This window comes from Triplophysa dalaica, chromosome 14 (genome assembly GCF_015846415.1).
Source record: "Triplophysa dalaica isolate WHDGS20190420 chromosome 14, ASM1584641v1, whole genome shotgun sequence".
NCBI classification, from domain to species: Eukaryota; Metazoa; Chordata; class Actinopteri; order Cypriniformes; family Nemacheilidae; genus Triplophysa; species Triplophysa dalaica.
The window spans coordinates 17,515,258-17,535,783 of record NC_079555.1 but is presented as its reverse complement, the minus strand read 5'-3'; the positions used below and the strand labels follow the sequence as shown (position 1 = coordinate 17,535,783).

Here is a 20,526-nt window from a genome sequence, read left to right as displayed (position 1 = left end):
AAATTATTCGACATTTTCAGCGGTTTTCATATTTTTTATATGGCTTACATGTACACTGTATATTATATATTAGTTTGTTATTTTGAAAAGAGATGAATGAAAACATTTATAAGCGAACTAAATAATTAATTATGTTAAGCATACACACCAGCGCTTCCCTTTTCTTCCCGATGCACACCTACTTTTTGCTCCCCTGATTATAACCCCAGATCAGATATCTGAACAATTCTTCTTTCATGCCAGTGGACATTTAGTGTTTCTATTGAATTCTGGAAACTGAATCACTTCTGACCAATGTATTTCTCTCGAACTCAATTCTGGCCGCAACAAACTTTGTTGATAGAATGGATCAATAGCAATCAGATCAAGAGATCTTCCCCCAGCCCTCTTCACCCACAACACAGACACACGAGAGCCCTTTAAAAATATACATCACATTTATTTCAACTGTCACAGGTCAGCAGTGTTCGTTGTCTACTGAAGTGTTTGGGCACGACAAGTCGAGTTCAAATCCTCTATCTTTGCTTCATCCGTCAGTTCCACTGTTGCCCAGCAACCTTGCTAGCTCTCGAAAAGCGACGAAGGTAAGAGAAAAGAAGTTAAAAAACTTTGACGCAGCCGACCGAAACACACCACTGTATTTTTTTGTTTGTTTGTTTTCTCTAAAGGTAACACAATGTACAAAAAGCAAGTCTGGAAATAGTAAGATTTTCGGCACTATAAAAATGTTTTTTTTTCTTATCATCTTCTCGCTCCGTTTGTAAATAAGAAAACAATGCACTTATCTCTACTGAGCTTTACTCTGCGTTGCTTGTTAGGCAGCCAAAGGATAAAAACGGATGCAGTGATGTAATGAGGGAAGCCACATTGGCACAGAGCAGCGGACGGTCCCAGCAGCTTCGAGGACTCCTCTGGAAGTCCCCACTCTATAAAACATCTTGGTTACGGCTTCGTGGAGTACAAGATTTCACACAACCGTCTCTTCACTTTGTACAGCACAAAACTACAAGGATGTCCTGAACAGAAACCTGTAAAGGAAACTATAAGCCCGGAAAAAAATATGGAGTAGTTGTTTGGAGTTGCAGTCATTTCTTAATCTTTGTCTGGAAAAGAAGCATTTCCCTTTGGCTGATCCCTGGCTACTGTTGATGGAACAGGCCACGGCAGGCAGTCTGTGTTGAGGGGACCCGCAGGGGTGGGTGGGAGCGGTCTTCGGAGGGCAGGCGATGGGACGGTTTTAAGGTACAGGACCCAGTAGCCTCAAAAATGAAAAGAAGGCACCATTAAAGACAGGAACAGAGCGGTCCATGTCACGCCTGCAGGCAGATTATAGATAGAGAGCTGCCCACTCTTTGCACGCACACCTGAATAAAAAAAAGTAAATATTTAAAATTGAAATGACCTCAATTCACATGAAAATAAAACTACATTTGCATGTCAAGAAGGAAATACTACAGAGAAAGAATAGTACTGATATGTTCCAGTATGTAAGCTTTGATCAGTCTTCACAGTTATGACAATATGCAAGGAGCAACCAAAAAAATGTGTCAATTTCGCTTTGTTGCTAATGTGAAATTTCCTAACAAAAGTGTACAGTAGTTGACCAAATACAGTCTCAAAAACATGTTTCTTTCTGTTACAAAAAGGCTGTAAGCAATCATGTCACACAGTTGAATGAATTATTTGGAGTAATTTATTAGCATGATTGTGATGTTATCACATTGTTTACTCTCTGAACTTATTGTATTTTAATATAAATGAATGCCCAATAAAGCCTCGGTATATTTAATGTTTCTGTTGTCAAACATAATTATTATTAGTATTGTTATTTTATGTTCATATTTCCAGTGAGTAACAATGACAGGTGAATATAAACGTTGTTTATAAGCACTCATTCATTCACAAGTAAGCTGCAGATTTGAAAGTGTTGTTTCTGCTTCTCATCAAACGGACAAGACGCACAAAGAGACATTTTTCCACTCACAGGTAACTAATGTTTATCCAAAATGATGCTAGTTGGTATCACTTTCCAAAACGGAAATGAGAAACATTAAGAAACGCAACTCCCTTCGCGATCGCGTTCAGGGCGAACATTACCAATGAAAGGAAATGACTGGATACCAAGTTTCAGATCTGGAAATTATAAATTAACCTAATTGTAAAAAAATGTCCTTTAGATTTTTCCATTGCTTGTAAACAAATCTGTCAATGATGGATAATTTTTGGTTAACGTGATCTCTGTACCAGCTCAGGTAAAAATTTTGTTCCCTACAAAAAAATTGTTGCTCTTAAATTCACATAAACATTTACATAAATATGACACAAAATAAGGATACAACAAATAGAATTGGTCATAGGTTCAAGTCAATGAAGATTCAAAGTCTGAAGTGTAAAATGAAAGTGCTGACACGGATTTACCGGTAAATGTGGTTGATTAATACGGTGGAGGAGGTACACCAAGTAAAACGCTGCTGTTAAGAAACTCAACGACCCCTAGCAACTTAATCACTGTCACTGAAAGGGGCTTAAGAATGAAATTACCTACCAAACAGAGTTTGAATGGAGTCTGCAGTCACGTTAAGTGCTTCGAGCTGAACTAATTGCAGAAAAGTATGGAGAGGAAAAGGAACTAGTGAAAATGCCTGAAGGATTTATAGGCGAGCAAGCACTTAAGCACTGTAATTATGACACAGCAGAACAAAATATCCAAAAACGAATTTAACGCTGCTTGCACTAAAATGGGTCACTAGGTCTAGTGGTATGATGATGGTAAACTTTAAATGTGATTTTTTTGAGGAGCATATAGAAATGTAATTGACAATGTAGTTTTATAGGTGTGCGAGGGGAGGACAGCTAAAGTATAGAAAACTGCTCTGGCCTTCTGTCGTATTGTCTTTTCTCCGAGGAACAGTGCTGTGAGGAAACAAGTTCAAAATGTGACAGGAATAAATGCTTACCAGAGGAGGTCAGCAGTCTGACTTGTGCGCTGGCGGCCCCTTCTCCTCCTTCGCTTACTGCTCGCACCTCGATGATGTACGTCCCCCCCTCAGGTAGGGTCAGGACAACAGATGAGTTTGGAGTCCTCGTGACCTGGCTGTGGCCCCGCCCCTCCTGACGCAACAATACCTGCAATGTGTAAAGTATAAATATGCGCATGCGGTGGTGATAAGTTTAGCATTACATCTGCAGCATGCATTTGAGACCGACCTTGTACCCAATGACAGCTGACTCATTGTCCCTTGCTTTCACCGGATCCCAGGATAAAGAAACGTTATTCCCTTCCTGAATCCACATCAAGTTGCCTGGGGGTAAACTAGGGGCTGTAGAGAGAGAAAAATAACAAAAGCGCCACATAAAGTGCCTTTTGAAACTTGGAGTGTTCACACATTCATAAAAATATTAATCTTTCATCTCTCTAGACTTTTTTGCGATCCATAGATCTGGCACTGCGCCATATTCACTTTAATGATCACAAGGGTGCGACTAAAAGATATTTGCATAATTTTTTAATCTGCAGATTGTGTCTTTGAATAATTTAATTAAAGTTAAATATTCAGGATTTTATGTTAGTACAGAAAAAATTGGTGACTAGTTGCAATACTTAATGTTGATACTAATATCCTGAAAAAAACATATGAATAATGTTTTTTCATGTCATCGATTAGTTGTGACAATCACACACAAGTTGTGCCAGAATTTACCGTTTTTCTTAGTTCTGATTCTGATTGCTGAGCTGGATGGGCCTTGACCGACGCTGTTAAAGCCCTTAACTGAGATCAGATACTGAGTGTTTCCCTCCAGTCCTGTCAGCAGCATGTTCGTCTCATTCCCCATTGTCCTCGGCTTTTTCCCCGTTTCCTCCTGCTCCATGTCCTTCCAGTAACTCACCTGTATTCAACGAGAAAATGAGCCTCGTTTTCTGTCTTTTATTCCGTCAAGACATTCCACCGCGACAGAGAAAATGAGATTGGGGTGCCTCAATAAATGACAAAGCGAGGGTACGCCAATTTCGTGCAATATTGTATCATTTGGTTTAAATAACTGTCATACATTTTCAAGAAGAACATAATAGGCAAGCATGTAATATCTCCAGGCGATGAAATACAATAATCTTTCTCTCTGGAGCATGCAACTGTACAGTATTGCTGCCTTGAATCATTTCCTCTATTCAGAAAGCTTAAATGTTGACTATTGTGAAGACGATGAGGAACAGTGAGGGGTCATGTCCGTTCTTCCTACATTCTGCCTACATACCCATAGAAAAGACAAATCATACTTGAGATATTTGTATTGTTTCTTGTACATAGCAATGAGATTATACAAAGAGTAAATTGAGAGTTTTGCTTAAGTATCTCACATGTCTATAGATGCTGTCTCATATTTTGTCTAAAATCTTAAAAATCATCTTATTTTTATGCATTAAAATGCAAAACAGATTCTGTAACAGAGAAATATATGAATGCATTTCACTCTCTCTAACCTCATAGCCTTGGGGTCTTCCAGGGCCGGGACTGGGTGGTTTCCACGTCACCTTAATTTCCGAAGATGAGATGGCGAACGCCTGCAGTTCAGAAGGAGGCTCCCTGGGTTCTGCATTGAAAAGCGGTACACTTAGATTCCTCACAAAAAATAACATCTCTATCCATAACAAATAGCTATATGCATGGCTGATGATGTGTTTGGGATGCATACTTCATCTCTCGTGTGTTAACAGTCTAAACAGATGTAAATGGTAAATTGTGAAGCTCTGTGATGGAGAGTAAGGCCCAGAGGAGGGTGAGATGAGAGAAACCCTGTGCGATCGAAGACTGACAGGGACACAGAACATCCATCATATTAGCGGCAGTCACAGGGAATAGCACTCTCACGGATGGGATTAAACCAGGCTCACACGCTGTGAGCATACACTGAAACTGTTTGGCTGTCTTGATTATTTTCATTCGGGCAGTGATTTTCTTGAAAGGACCAAAGTTTAAAAGGCCAAAAAATGTGAAGGATCAAATGGGTTTAAGGTTTTGTTTTCTATCTAAACTGCAAAAATTATCATATTTTTGACAATTTTGACAGCACTAGCTTTTGTAATTCACCTCGTATGAAGTTATGTTTTAGGATAAGGTTGTTTATTTAGATCTGGCATATTTACACAAAAATAACTTTTTGCTCTTCGCACATGTGCGCTAATGCGGATGCGAATGCTCGCAATTAAAAAAATATTTTCAGTGAATGTAAAGGTGATTTACGACCAGATAAGTTCAGGAACAAAATTCTGGAACGCCTAAAAAGGACTGTCATTCGTGAACGAAGTATTCCCTCAGGCTATTTCCCCGATCGCATTCGCACCATCAAAAGGAACTATTTAGTGATGCAAGCATGGTTTACAGCAATGTAATTTAAGCATGCCCGTTGAACCATGACAAACATTGGAAGTTCGGCCAATCAGTGTTTGCTTACGTCACAGGATTCTTCCTATCCTGCTGGTTTAGACCCTGCCTCAGAGAAGGAGCTGCCAATTTCCATTAAAAAGGTTCTCCCAAACTAACATTTTGTCAGGTTCCTGCTGTGCGAACACAACAAAAGCAGGTACTTCCGGCAAATTGTTCAAGAACTATGAAATCATTCCTGCGGTATAGAGCCGACAGGAATGTGTTGGCTGGAGAGAAAGGGGAGCAGGACTGGTATAAGACCGATGGGATGGGAACCAAATTTGGGTTGGCGTGAGCTGACTGGTGTTACACAGTATGTAGACGTGCTAACCACAGGGATGTTGCTGTTGACAATAATTGACAAGCTAACTGAGTTTGCGCTTTATGTTAAATCTGTTCCTATTATGTGCTATATTTAGACAGTTTGCCTTTCAGCTTCTCCTCACAACACAGCCACAAAACTAGACAGTAAATCTGTTCAAAGCCCTGGATTGGCCGTTGTGTGAAGTTTTTCAAAGTTTGAAATATTGCTTCTTCCCGTTGAGCTGCATGTTATTGACAGCAATAAACTCTGCCGAGAGCCTCTCACCTCCCTCCGCAGAGAACACAGTGACCACCCCACTGAACGGCCCGTCTCCTTTGTTGTTATACACTCCCACCCGCACCTCAAACGGGGTGAGAGGGGGAAAGGTCTCATCCCTGTACTTATAGGTGGTGGAGTCAGCCGAGGTCACCATCTTCTCCTTCCATCCTCGCGTCCCGTTGGCCCTGAACGCCACGATGTAGCCGAAACCTTCCCCGTTCTGGAATTCTTCCGAGACGGGCTGAGGGTAGGAAATGCATTAACTTGAGCCGTGGATTCATTTCCAATGTGATTGCAGTTAAATATAATACTGTTCACATTCACCTTGATAACATTGCTTCAAAAATATCTCAATTTGCAGAGGGAAATAAACATTTTTCTGCAAAGAGACATGTGAAATTGGAAAAGCGTCTTAATAATACACAGCCAGCTGAGCTTGGTGAAATGAGGGCAGGGTAAACGACCATGTAGCAGGTAATTTATGAAGACTTTTGCCTGGGAATTATCAGCCCTGAAGATGTAGTCTGCCCGACCGTGTACTTAAACTTATTTGTGGAAAACTCACAACACTTTTTTCCAAGTCAACTTGTGAGTCAGTTTGGTTGCGCTGGTGGTGGTACTTAAACAAAGTTAAATTGAAGTTGGGAATTCAATTTTATGTGGGTTACACAAAATGTTCACATTTTTAACTGATTCTAAAATGCATATTATCTTTAAAGTGCCAGAAATGCAGAAACACTGACCTAAACTATTAGATCGGATAATAATACACCTTTTAACTTTCAAAGCATCAGCACCAGCATTCAATTTTATGAAGCCAACATAAAATCCAAACTGACCTTATTTCTGTGTGTTATCGAGCATGATTCATGAATGTAAGCTAGTTCAAAGAAAGAAAATCTTTTTGTAATCTTTCATCAAACTCTTTACTTGCTCTGAAATGTTGCTTTCTTAGTTGCTTCACCGACCTCAAACTTATTTATAAAATGACTCATTGAGGGCAGCATTTTTCTTCTAACCTTTATAAGACCACATCTATATAAACTTATGAATAATTTTGTCTGTTACCTATAAAATCAAATCATCATCAAACCCATCCATGACACAATGGTGAATGTTGGTTTCAGGTGCCGTCTTAGTGATTTCATCGCAGTCCGTGGCCTTATTTTTGAAACACAAACAAAACAACTTTTTTTTAAAAACCCATTCTTACATAAACTGTTACATTCAATTCAACACGACAGTTTATGTAAGAGCGCTTTGCACAACGATTCGTTCTGCGTGTGTTTTAAGAATGAAGGCACATTTTTGGACACCATTTTAGCTGTGCATTCAATAACGCTCACCTCACAGACAGCAAATGCCACAATGTAAACACACCGTGTAAACAAATCTGACAGCCCCAATAGACTACAGTATATGCATATACGTTAAACCAATATTTAATGGTAATATCCATGAAGCTTGAATATGACAATGAAATACCAAGTGTTAACAAACAGATTAAATTTTGACACTTCTGTGCTTGTTTTTTTTTAACCAAGCATCTGTCAGAACTGAACCAACTGTATTTTATTGGTTACACACATTTTCACCGGCTAGTTTAAGCAACCGGGGTAATTCCTTTAAAACACTGAAATATAAATAGATTTTTATTTAGATGTGTTTGTGAATTTTTTTTGTTTAAGGTGTTTTGGGATCCAGGTCAAAACATTATCATTAAAAAAACTCAATCCATTTTATATCATATTTTACAATGTGTACTACAACCTGGTCAATCTTAGCAACAAAGCTTTTTCTGACCCACAATAAAGCTACAAGAACAAATAGACTGTTTAAATACGTCTCCAATAGACTATTTAAATCTCCATAACATTTTTCCAGTTAAATAACGTCTTTTGTTATGGCGCTTCTCTGAAAGAACCAAGAGTAAATAGCATAGAATTACATCAAATGTCAGTCAGTCCCAAAAGAATCCTGAAGATTTTCGGTTATAATGAAACAAATCACTTGTGAATGTCAAGCGCTTTGATGGTGAGCCTAAACACATCAATTAAATATGTGGTAATCCAACACATCCTAGAGACACCATAAAGCCAGAGCTTGGCATTGTTCTCTGAAGCCTATCAAGGGCTTGTCAAGGGGTTTGGTTCAGGCCCTTTGGTAAATAAAGTGTTTGGGTAAGCACGCTTTGTGAATAACAAATGCGATATCAGTTCATCTGCAGTGCGATGGAAGTAATTTTGGAAATCACCTGGTGTTAGTGAACCGGTTTGGTAATGCTCTGCTTTAAGTTAAAGTCCTTTTTAATATCACTGTTAATAAAGATTCTGTCAATATAATTTTTTCGTATTTTATAACATCTTATTCTAAGTTGAGTCTAAAAGCAATAAAACAACACCAATCCGTGGGAAAATATTCTGTTTTGGAACATTAGGGTGAAATGACTGAATATTTGTTTTTATGTGAGCTGTACACATTACTAACATGCTCATGTTTTCAACATTCGTGTACTGTCTGTTAGTCACGTTTGTTGATTTCGGCTCTCCAGATGTTGACAATCCATGTTTTCTCTTTTTAAAGAGGTTTGACGTTTCCTTGATGTTTTTATGTGCATGCATATCCAACTCTGTGTGAAACACCTGCTAGTCATTTAATAGAATGGAATGCAATCTATTAAGGAGATAGAAATTTAATTAAAATGTAAGCCGGTGGAATTAAATCTTGGGCAAATTTAATAATTGACAAACACCTGTACTCTCTTTCTGGCAGCGAATCTGTCCGTCACGCCATAATTTGACTGATTCCCGTTTCCAAATTGTCTTGTCCCTTGACAGCGACACCCAACTTGAGACACGGAGGAATGATGGGAGAGAACGAGATGTAGCATTACATTAAAGACGGTTTGCACATAGTTTTAGGGCTAATTAAAGATGAAGTGTGTCATTTTTGTTCAAAGTTTGCGTCTCCATTTAAAAAAACATGCATACTTTCTGAAAAATGTAAACCGACAAAGCAATCCGTGTGTTATGTCACGACGTAAAGAATACTCTTATAAACTCAGTGTACTCTACAGTCTCCAGGAATCACACCGTGGCCATTTGCAATTACGTCATGGAGATAAAAGATGGGATCGATGATTTTTGAGTGTGTATTTGTTTTATTCCTATGGCATCTGATTAATCGGTTGGACCCGGAAAAAGTATATGACCTTCCATATGTGACCCTGGACGACAAAACCGGTCTTCAGTATACATTTTTTGAAATTTCAATTTTTACACTATCTGAATTCTGAAGAAATAAGCTGTCTATTGATATATGGTATATCTGGCGAAACAACAACTGTTTACAAAGCTGGAATCTGAGTGTGCAAAAAAAGATAAATGTTGAGAAAATCGCCTGTGAAGTTGTTAATCTGAGGCACTGTAGGAGGCCATACACTCACAAAAATTAAAGTTTTTATACATTTGCATTGGGAAATTTACAAGATGTCTTCATGGAACATGATCTTTACTTAATATCCTTATCATTTTTTGCATAAAAGAAAAATCTGTAATTTTTAACCATACCCTATATTTTTGGCGATTACTCGAAATGTTCCCGTTCTACTTAAGACTGGTTTTATCGTCCAGGGTCGCATATATGGTTGTGCGTGATGTCAGACCCAGATATTGGCTCAGCCAATGCCACCGAGTTTGGGGCATGGCAATTTGGGGCCACTCCCAAACTCCCACTCCCACTCACACTGCAGGGGGTGTCAGTATTTTTGTTATTCCCTTTGATTTGCGCCAGTGCTGCAAAAAACCATTACCGCCACTGACTGATTTCTGCACGAGGTGACAGATAAAGGGCCACTTTAGTCCAAAGAAATCAGTTCTGTCACAAAATGGACTGAAACTTGTATACAAAAACGCTGTGGCCCGTAGGACAGCATCGCCCACGGTGGAAATGAAGTCTGTCGGCGGTCTTATATCGGCATGCATGGTGGGTGTCCCGCACAAATAGGGCGACCCCAATGGTTCAGTCCATTTCTCCTCGTGTGTGTAATACTCTCTCGCTCTCTCTCATTCTCTCTCTATGCAGAAGCTAATGAGCAGATGGGGCAGAGCCGTGTCAGGCTGTTCAGTCATTCATCCTGTTTAATAAGCACAGCTCTGCGCAGCCGCCCGGGTCTCCAACAACCACCCAGAGATTATTGAAGAGGCAGCACAGCAGCTAGCTCTCTGACTGCCAAAGAAGCACCTCTCCTGCCCGGTATCGCCCCATATTCATCAACATTGATTGGAGTTGCAGAGCCAACTCGGCGGCCCTAAAGTGGTTAACCAGAACGCAGATAAATGGGGCGGAGCTAAACACCATCAGGGAAGAAGGACACAATGAGGTTCAACATAATCTTGCTGGTAAAGATTTATTGAAGATGGTCTTTTAGCTATTTAAAATGTCACTTCATGTTTGGTGATTGGTTGAGCTGATGGTGTGGGGGGTTGGCAATGATCTGTCAGCTGCAGCAAATATAGATCACAAAGAGTGAGACTCATAAAATTAGTCCTTTGTAATCTCAGCAAATGCACAAAGGAAGAGAAAATGTTAGTGACAAACTGTAAAATGAAAAGATATTCAGATATATCATTAGCAACAATTCATGCAATACCTTTAACAAGAATATGCAGAAAACTAACGGAGAACAGAGAATAAAAACATTTTAATACAGCATGAATTTTTTTGCAATGGGTTACCAACCCATTCTCATTGGTTTTATGAATTTGAATAATGTAAATCGTACAAAAAAAGATTATATAAAAGCAAAAACGAAGCTTCACCCTTTTAACCCCTAAAAAAGTTTGCATTAAAACGTTCAAATGCGATTGTATGGGGAGGGATTTTTTTATTTGCTATGTAGGATCTATGTCGAACCCTAAGATTGAAAACCAAGTTTGAAACTTATGCCATTCCTTTAAGTACATGAGATTGCATAACAAGGTAATAATACGAATAAAATATCACAGGTGAGATCACAGTTATTTCTACCAGGGAATGAGATTAAATGGCGAGCTAATGGAAACGTTTGCATCAGTCTACAGCGATTATTTCTCCTGTGAATAACTCACAAACACTTAGATTGGCCAGATCTGCAATCAATAGTCAATATTATTTTAATAATTTTTCCAATATTTCTCATCAAATTTAATCTAATACATATTATTTAACCTCACTTACAGAATATACCGCAATTGCTGCAACTCATGGTAGGTAAGGTTTGCTTTTATCAATGTAAGTCTACAGTACATTGGAATAACAATCATTTAGTTGCGACTCATGATTAAACTCATGAAAATAACATGAATAAAAGTCACACTTGACTTTTTGCTCCATTGACTTCCATTCATATGCATGGGAATGCAGCAGACCAGAACCGCAAGCTTCTGCGGAAAAGTCTCACGTTTTGCTGCGTTCCAAAGGTCAAGGTTGGTGAACTCTGATCTGCAAATTCGTATCACGTCATAGCGCATGACAAATAGAAGATGGATACACCTCGACTTGACCTATTCAGTTGGATGAAAAGCTTATATTACACAAAATAAAAAAAATTAACAGCAAAAGACATCTTAATGTTTGATATATTAATAAAAAATACCCAATTTTTTTATTGAATGTTTTTTCTTGGTGCTATGGTTGCTACCCATACACGCAGGTCGATGTGGAGACATTTTGCGTAGAGAAAATCTAGTGTGCGCAGTGAAAAAAATCAACCAATCAAAACGCAGTGGGAGGAAACTGGATCTGTATCCCTGGGTCTCACGTTCTGCACTGAGAAACTACTGAACATTTAAGACTAAGCTGGTACTGAAACGAAACACAACCGAGAACTCCATCAAATCTCCTTTGCTGGAAGAGCAAACTCTGCTCCGGAATCTCTTTTGAATACATGAACAATAAAACATAAAAAAAAGGTATGATTCGAACCATATTATTTGCTAAATGGTTGCCTAGACGAGTTACGCAAAAGTTTAATGCTTATATACTATTAAGAGTTATAGTGGTGGTAGGTATACGGGAGGTTGGAGGTTAAATTTGGGTATGAGAGACCTGTGAGAACTGTTGAATTATAAAGGAATTATAAAATTCATAAACCTGCTCCGTCATCATTATGTCCTTGAGCAAAGCACTTAGGCTCCGGAGGGACAGTCCAATTAATGCACTGCAAATGCTTTGGGTTTAAAGCATACGCTAAATGATATGTAATTTAATATGATGTACTATGAGTCTCTAAATAGCACCTGAAGCCCTTGTCAAGATACAGTACCTACTGGAATGTCTCTTAATGCGATACAGCAGCGAAGAAATAATGTGAGCCCTCCTGTGCTTTTAAACCGCTCCCTTACAAGGTAAATACTACTTGCGAAACGTGTTTAAGGCTCTAAGCAAAAAACCTTCCTGGTCCATCGACTCATTATCCATGTTGTGAATGTGGCGAGGGGCGTATAATTGAACCTTTGGCACAAAATAAAGTTACTGTAATTATTCCGGTTATAGTGATAACTTTCTCAAGGGGTTATAAACTCAGAAAGTCATCTTGGTAGAAAGATTCAGTCGCATCTGGAACGAGCCCTATCTTCTTTAATTTCTCACTGAGGTACAGTTGTCCCCGTGTGAAAGTTATTTGGATGGTGACAGTTGGCGGCTGAGCATTTAATAACCATCACTTACAACCGACATCTGCTTCATGCTCCCCAGATAATCACACATTTAACTGGCCTCATTTGGATAGCTTGTTATTTTTTCTGTTTAAAATGTGTTTACCGTCTGTGCACAGAGCCAAAGGTGATCTGTCCATTAACAAGCGTGTTATGGTAGTCTTCTCTTTGAACGCTGAGATTTGGCTGTTGTTAGGATTCAGATTACAAACAGATGTTCCACATCAGTCCACAGCAGGGGAAGCGTTTTAGAGACTGAAGGTTAATTATCATTTACTTTGCTCTTGTTTAAGCAAACTTACAATTTATTTAATAACACCACAGTTAATTGACTACCAAAGACGTACAGACGTTGGGACAATTTAGTCACTTGTACAGCCTGCTTGTGTATAAATCACGTATATGTGGCTTATAGAACATTGCGACGGAACACCCATATAATTTCAGAAAATAAAAACCTTACAGATTAAGAAATGTAAAATTGCCATATTTTATCTATTGACAGAAATGCAATTTAACATACATATTCTAACTATGTGTTCAGAGGTGTATAAAGACCTTACATAATAAAGCGTTATGTTTTTATTACCTTAGAATGAGTTATTTCTATTTACATACACCGCGGGTCCCCTTGCGTGGAATTCACCACATTGTTTCTGCGGTAGCCCTAACAGCCAAACTGCTCTACAGCATATGTTTCATAAATACGTTATATTATTCCGCAAAGCAGTGATGTTGTTAGTGATGAAAAATGTTTATTTTTTGTATCACAGCTGTGTTCCTCAATTTAAACTGTGAATCTGACACGTCACGGTACAGTGTGAATACTGTATGCTGAAGTGCAAAAAAAACAATCAAAAAGTGTTTTTGGGTCAAAGTGACTCAGAATTACCAACTGTCATTCAAACGAGTATGAACTTTAAAGACATATTGACAATGCTGCACAGCATTTCTGTCTAGTAAAAAGTACTTTGAAAGTAACGAGAAAGTATTATTTAAATGTTATTTTGTGTAATCATAATCAATTGCTATGCATCAACAGCTGTGACTAGCTGTTCTTCACCATGAATAAACCAAGAATACTGACCAATCAGCATCAAGAGCCTGATTTTATACATATAAAAGCAGAAATAACACTTATGCATTTACAAAATGTACAACGTTCAACTCCATCTCGTACTTTTTCTCCAACTAGTGATACGGCAATGAAAAGCTTCACAAGATAAATGTCTATCAGTTCTGCAATAAACATATTAAATTCAATCTTTTTCTATCCAACAATACCGACAAAAAGATCAAAATCTATTTTGTGTATAATTGTTCATCTGTTCTTATAGGTTTAGTGAACTTTAACCGTACCAATTCTTCAATAGGTAAATTGCAATGGTGGCAATTATGCCTGAACATAATTACCAATGCTCAAGCATATTAGCTGCATGAAACCATTTGGCAAGGAAGTGCGAGTCTTTTAAGCCATATTCATTAGCATAGCACGAGATCTCAGTAGGGAGTTTATCTGTGCAAAGTGTAAACCTACCTCCCAGGATATGACCAGTTCGTGTCTGCGACCGTTTCCTCCTCTCACGCTGCCAGGGGCCACTGAGGGAACTGCAGACGAGAGATAATGTGAAGTTATGCTAAATTATACAGGGACCCCAGAAACAACAAAGAATGTATGAATGTCGTTACATAAGAAAAATATCAGCCCATGTTGCATTTAAATGAAAGATAAACCAAATGCGTTTCAAGCTAAATATTTTGAAAAATTAAATGTTAGGATAGGTTTTGGATGATTAAACAGTAGATATACTTTCCAAAAAGTATTTGAAAAATATACAGCTAAATGTGATTAAACTACTGGTTATTCTGCTGTATCGGCTTGAGACAACATGACATTCACACCGGATCCAGTTGCTCAAAAATTCAATATAAAAAGATTTTAAAAAAGTGAGATTAGTCCTAAGAATGTGCTAGTTTGTAGATGCCACTCAGTTTGATATTTTGTTATCCAATGCAATTTCATCCATGCAGGTATGTTATCTTTTACAAAAATGTCCAAATTAAGCACATTTTCAAGGAAGTCTCAAGTTTTCCAAACCCATCTCCAGCCAGCCTCCTGCTTAGTTAATTCTCACAGGAAACTCTTGTTTTCTTGTAATTTCTCTCATGATTACCGTAAGCGCTAATGGAATGAAGCTGGACCCAAAACACAACGCAGGGGGACCCCCAAGAATGTGTCCACACATATGGCCTAAACATTTTTTCAAGGCACTATATTAAAAAATAATTGTTTAGCTTGAAGCTGTAATCCGTTACTTTTTTTAGATAAAAATCAACACATGATTCACAACTGTAAGCTTATAATAATGATTTCTAATTTGAGCTATGGGGTTGGATTTTGCAGAAAATCTCATTTTGAAGCCATTGATTTCAATGTTAAGAAAGTACGTAAAGAAACCTGCATATTTTGTTTGAAACAGAGATGGTGGTAGAGGGACAATAGTTACAGATTGAATGCAAAAATGCAAGATGTGTGTATGTATTGAAAAGCCATTGTTTACCGTTCACTGGTAACAGTTCATTAGAGTCAACAAAAAAGCACAAATTATTACAGAAAAAAGTCCAGGAACAGTAATTTACAAAATAAAGCAAAACAGAAAACTTGCAGAAAAATGAACAGTGGCATGCCATGACAACAGCAATAATTCACACGTTTTAAATGATGATAAAGGACTAGCTGTCGTTATATTCATATATTATGACACCGCACCGCTGCTCACAGGCTGGGTCCGAGTGTTGAAGCAAGCTTTTTGTTCTCAATAAATAGAGAATTCTGCAGCCTCTTTGCCTGAGGGCATGAGTGCCTTTCTGCCTCTGCTCACGCACGAAACTTGTTTAAATTCATGTAAGCGGCTTATTCTCCACTTCTCCGCCAATTAAAATAGAACCAGGGTCACCCTGGAAATTCAGACGGGGCGGCGGCAGTCGTACAAATGTGTCACAACACACGGCTACACCATCCCTCGAGTGGAGAATAAACGAGCTGCATGTGAAGAGTGTTTATTTATTAAGACTTCTGGCGATCTGCGCAAGCACATTTATCTCTGTGATATTCATGGGTGAACAAGCCTGTGACAGATACCTGCTTCTTTAGTGCGGACCGCCCGCGAGGGAGAGCTCGGGTCTCCTGTGCCAATGGCGTTTGTTGCCACCACCCGAAACTCGTACTCCACCCAGGGGTTGAGCTCCACCGCCATGGCCGACTCCATGTTTCCAGTCACCGGGTCGGGATCTGAGGGTTCCAAAAAAGTGGTAAGGTACCGGAAATAAAGAAATCAATACAAAATTATTTTTTTAAAAGCTCTTTGATTTTGACTTGACATCTGGAGAACAACCCCCTGTGTCTGTGTTTTAGTAATATGAGTTCTCTTTTGAGTATGTTTTCAAGCTTTAGCTCAATAAGGGGATTTTAAAGTTAACAAGTAAATAGTGTACCAGACGACGTGCGAAAGCATTCCGATAAAGGCAGAATTCCAGCATGGATATGCGCTCAATAATACCTGTCATAGACGCATAAAGTGTGTCTCTAAAACAACCAAATTGGAGATTGATGCCCATGCCCTCCATGGTTTCCATTTCTCTGAGTAATTGTGCCTTGAATAAGTAATTGAAAAATGTTTCCATCGCCTTAATAAAGTGAATTTTCCAATTCAGTTTCACTCATGGTTTAAATCAATACACAAGAAACACTAGACACAAGATGTTTGTTTGCCCAGAAGACTGGCTCTTCATTCCACCCAGAGAATTCTAGTAGAGACACCCAACTGGCTGTGGACCAAAGTCTGGGCTGACTTCCGTCTACAGAACCTGTGGGACTGGCGTCCCGCTGTCGGCGTGAGACTATAAACTCCCAGATGCTTTCCACATGATTCCCCCGTGCCCAAACCCTCACCTACACACCACCTCATCTGTTTCTTTTTCTGCAATCTCGCATTCACTTCGTTATGTATTTATCCGCTTCTCGCTCTAAAGCAATACACTTTACAAACAGTAGCGTGCACTATTGTTGTCACCTGACCTTGTCACTTGACGTGTTTAATTTAGCAAGCGGTGGCGGATTGTCAATTGCTTGTTCCGTTGATGATTTAATTGCATTTTTATATGACTTTGTTGACAAAAAAGAACATAGAAGAAGTTGGCACACCCACAAAAATAGAAAACTTTTTGATAATTGTTCTCACGTCAGGCTTTTCAATAAAATCTCTTTTGCAACTGGGGTCTTCACATTTTGTACTTGCTAGATGTGCACACATCTTGGATTTTTGCAAATCCACTTTGACACAAAAATGTGTTCAAAATTACTTGACAATCCGACTAAACAAGAAAGATAAAAAGTTACAACTTTAGTGTTATACGATCTTTGTAGAATATGAAACTACTATAATTAAGTAATTCTGGTCACTTTGACATTACATATTTTCTGAGATCATGCTGAACCTATGCTTTACTGCTGTTTTATTTAAATATATCAGACAGCAGATTGATACATTCTGCATGTTTGTATGACATTAAACTCAAATTCAGCAATGTCAACTTGAATCTCCAACTTTGCAATTGGTTTACGCTGTATTAAGGGTTTTTCGCTTGATTGGCCCTAGACTATTTATAGTTAACAAATTTTTCCCCAATTTAGCTAATTCGTGTTCACTGTACACAATGTGAACATTGTTTGGAAGGTCTTGAATAAATGTTCTTTTAAATGGCATTATTAAACTTTAACTGTCTTTTAGTCAATCGGGTTAAGGGTGAATAAGGAATGATTCTTTATTATATAAAACTGTGCTATTATACAAAGCTGACATTTTTTTGTTTAATTTTGAATAACAGCCCATAGAAGCGTGTGGTATCATTTTGGCCAAAAAACAAGTTTCCATTACTGATAGTGATGTAAAAATAGACACATTACCCGACCATCCAAGAAAAAAGGTGTCGATTGGAAGGTTAATTTAGCAATGACCTTCAAATTAATTTGTCTGATTTCAACCAATGACATTTAAAAAAAGCACGACAGACATTTAATCGAGGACAACTGGGCTCTGCTACATGTCCTTTTAAACAGCTGGGGGTATAGGTCAGCTGAAGTCTGCATTCAAGAGACTATTATTCGTGCTTCGCTGAAGGCCAAAGGTTTGGATGGAGCCCTAATGTACCAAACAATAAGGTATCTGAAAAATGTTCAGTACATATGGGATAATCCCTCTGGCTGGTCATCATCTACTTCTGACAGTGACTTTGGCAAGATTACGGTTCAAATTAACCTTCTGTCCCACGACGGAAGGTCGTGAAAAAATAGATTTTTTGAGAAAAAATAGGCAGAAATATTTACCAGGCATGAAGCTATTCTGCATTACGTAGTGACAAATAGCAAAGGGCATTGAATCACTCTTGATGAGCCAAACTACACACAACTTAATTTGTTTTTATGATGTTAAGTGAGAAATATATCACAAATGGATTTGTTAAAATAAAATTAAACTTTAGGGAGAAAAAAAAACATCTGATAAACTTGCAATAGGTACATTTCCCTGGGTAAAAAAAACTGTTATATGATCGTAATTCATTAATTCTTTAGTAGAGAAATTTGTATGAGATTTGAACTGCTTTTATGTTAAGGAAAAGAAGTGGAAGGTCAGACTGCAGTTATTAAGATTTTTTCTAATTATGTCTAAATTATGATTGAATCATTATCATTTTTTTTTAAATCAGCAGCTTAATGCCTGGTAACCGTTTTAATTACTCGCAGACAATTTTAATTTCCATTTAACAAATGTTTGTTTAAAACACTGCTCACACATGTTTGTTTTGGTATATTCTTAGAGACTTGCTGTAGTCTTCTATTGTTTTTACACTGAAGTTTTTTTATATCCCGTAGATATATCCTATAAAAAACAGTGCAATGCTGGCAACTATCTGCCAGTATATTATAAAAACAAATATAGGATTTTCTTAATTTTTGTCTGAAGTTTGTTGCACACAGTTTTTAAAGTTACATTAACTTAAAATAAATGTGTGCAAATTTCATCACAAAACAGTATGTTAATTTGACAAGTAGTTATTTTACAATGTGGTTTACAGTTAGATTACGGTAAAATTAATTTACTGTGAAATTTAAAAACACTAGCAATTTATTGTTAAACATAAGAGTCAAATTTAGTAAGCAAAACTATTTAATTTCACTAGCTAATTAATTTAAGTAGTCTCAAGTGAACTTCACATTATTTGCAGTAATGTTTGTTTTTGTTTAATAGAATATTGTTAACTATTGTATTTTTACAGTCACAAACTGTAAAAGTAGTGCTTTTGTAACGGAGGCAAGGTAGTGTAGAGCTGTGCAGTATGTTAACCTCACTTACCGACCTCAAGGACTCTCTTGCGACAGACGCTAGAGACTGCGGTCTTTAGCCTCCTCGCTAGAGCGCCCGACTCCCATGCCGGACCGACTCGGTTCGAAGCCTGCCTGGTGTAGGTGTGGTTCGTTCCGTTACATTGGTGCCGTGACCCGGATTGGGAGTGAGGTTTAGGGGGGTGAATGTAATGGAGGCAAGCTAGTGTAGAGCTGTGCAGTATGTAAACCTCACTTCCCGACCTCAAGGACTCTCTAGCGACAGACGCTAGAGACTGCAATCTTTAGCCTCCTCGCTAGAGCGCCCGACTCCCATGCCGGACCGACTCGGTTCGAAGCCCGCCTGGTGTAGGTGTGGTTCGTTCCGTTACATTGGTGCCGTGACCCGGATTGGGAGTGAGGTTTAGGGGGGTGAATGTAATGGAGGCAAGCTAGTGTAGAGCTGTGCGGTATGTAAACCTCACTTCCCGACCTCAAGGACTCTCTAGCGACAGACGCTAGAGACTGCAGTCTTTAGCCTCCTCGCTAGAGCGCCCGACTCCCATGCCGGACCGACTCGGTTCGAAGCCTGCCTGGTGTAGGTGTGGTTCGTTCCGTTACATTGGTGCCGTGACCCGGATTGGGAGTGAGGTTTAGGGGGGTGAATGTAATGGAGGCAAGCTAGTGTAGAGCTGTGCAGTATGTAAACCTCACTTCCCGACCTCAAGGACTCTCTAGCGACAGACGCTAGAGACTGCGGTCTTTAGCCTCCTCGCTAGAGCGCCCCACTCCCATGCCGGACCGACTCGGTATGAAGCCCGCCTGGTGTAGGTGTGGTTCGTTCCATAAACACTTTAAATAATGGCGCAGTTGAATGCTGCCAACCACAGCTGGCAGTAGTTTACCATTTTTTAGAGCACAATTTTTTACAGTCAAACGCACGAACGCACACACATACACACACACACAGTGTCTTATATAGTATGAAGGTTTTTACCGGTTTTCACTGTCTGCCAGCCCAGAGAGAAAGGGCTACGTGCCTGTACGTTGTAGGTGGTTATTGGACTGTGATTGTCAACCCCGTGGCTCCATGACAACGTTGCTGTGGTATCTGTGATCTCCTCCACAATCACCACTCCAGGGGGTCCTGGAGGTCCTGCAAACAAACACCTCGCTGTCATTTCAGCTAATCTAAAGAATCTACAGAAAAAACAGGAGCTACAATGTTTCCACCTTCATTCTTCTAATTCAATTTTTCAGATACATTAAAGTCTCTATTCTACGTCACTATAACCTCACCATGAGTAGTGAACAGGTGTTGCTGATGTATATGTGTAGGATGTGTTAATGTGATCATTTGTGATAATTTGTCTGACATCAGAAATCTGGGGAAGCTTGAAACAAGCAGGTTTGTTTAAAAAATAAATGTGTTGCTCTTGCTTA

The 20,526-nt window shown here is 38.8% G+C and overlaps 1 protein-coding gene across 5 annotated transcripts in view; it reads right to left on the bottom strand.

Annotated features, from left to right (window-relative positions):
• Positions 1-456: 456 nt before the first annotated feature.
• Positions 457-20,526, bottom strand: part of cntn5 (contactin 5) — a 209,376-nt gene continuing 189,306 nt past the window's right edge. For all 5 annotated transcript variants that reach the window (XM_056766423.1, XM_056766426.1, XM_056766425.1 and 2 more), the window contains exons 16-24: positions 20,081-20,239; positions 15,844-15,993; positions 14,239-14,309; positions 6,013-6,247; positions 4,481-4,590; positions 3,702-3,888; positions 3,208-3,320; positions 2,958-3,126; positions 457-1,364 (exon numbers count right to left, since the gene is read on the bottom strand). In XM_056766423.1, the coding sequence (XP_056622401.1) occupies positions 1,261-1,364; positions 2,958-3,126; positions 3,208-3,320; positions 3,702-3,888; positions 4,481-4,590; positions 6,013-6,247; positions 14,239-14,309; positions 15,844-15,993; positions 20,081-20,239 (1,298 nt within the window). In that variant the 3' untranslated portion in view covers positions 457-1,260. The remainder of the gene's footprint in view (positions 1,365-2,957; positions 3,127-3,207; positions 3,321-3,701; positions 3,889-4,480; positions 4,591-6,012; positions 6,248-14,238; positions 14,310-15,843; positions 15,994-20,080; positions 20,240-20,526) is intronic.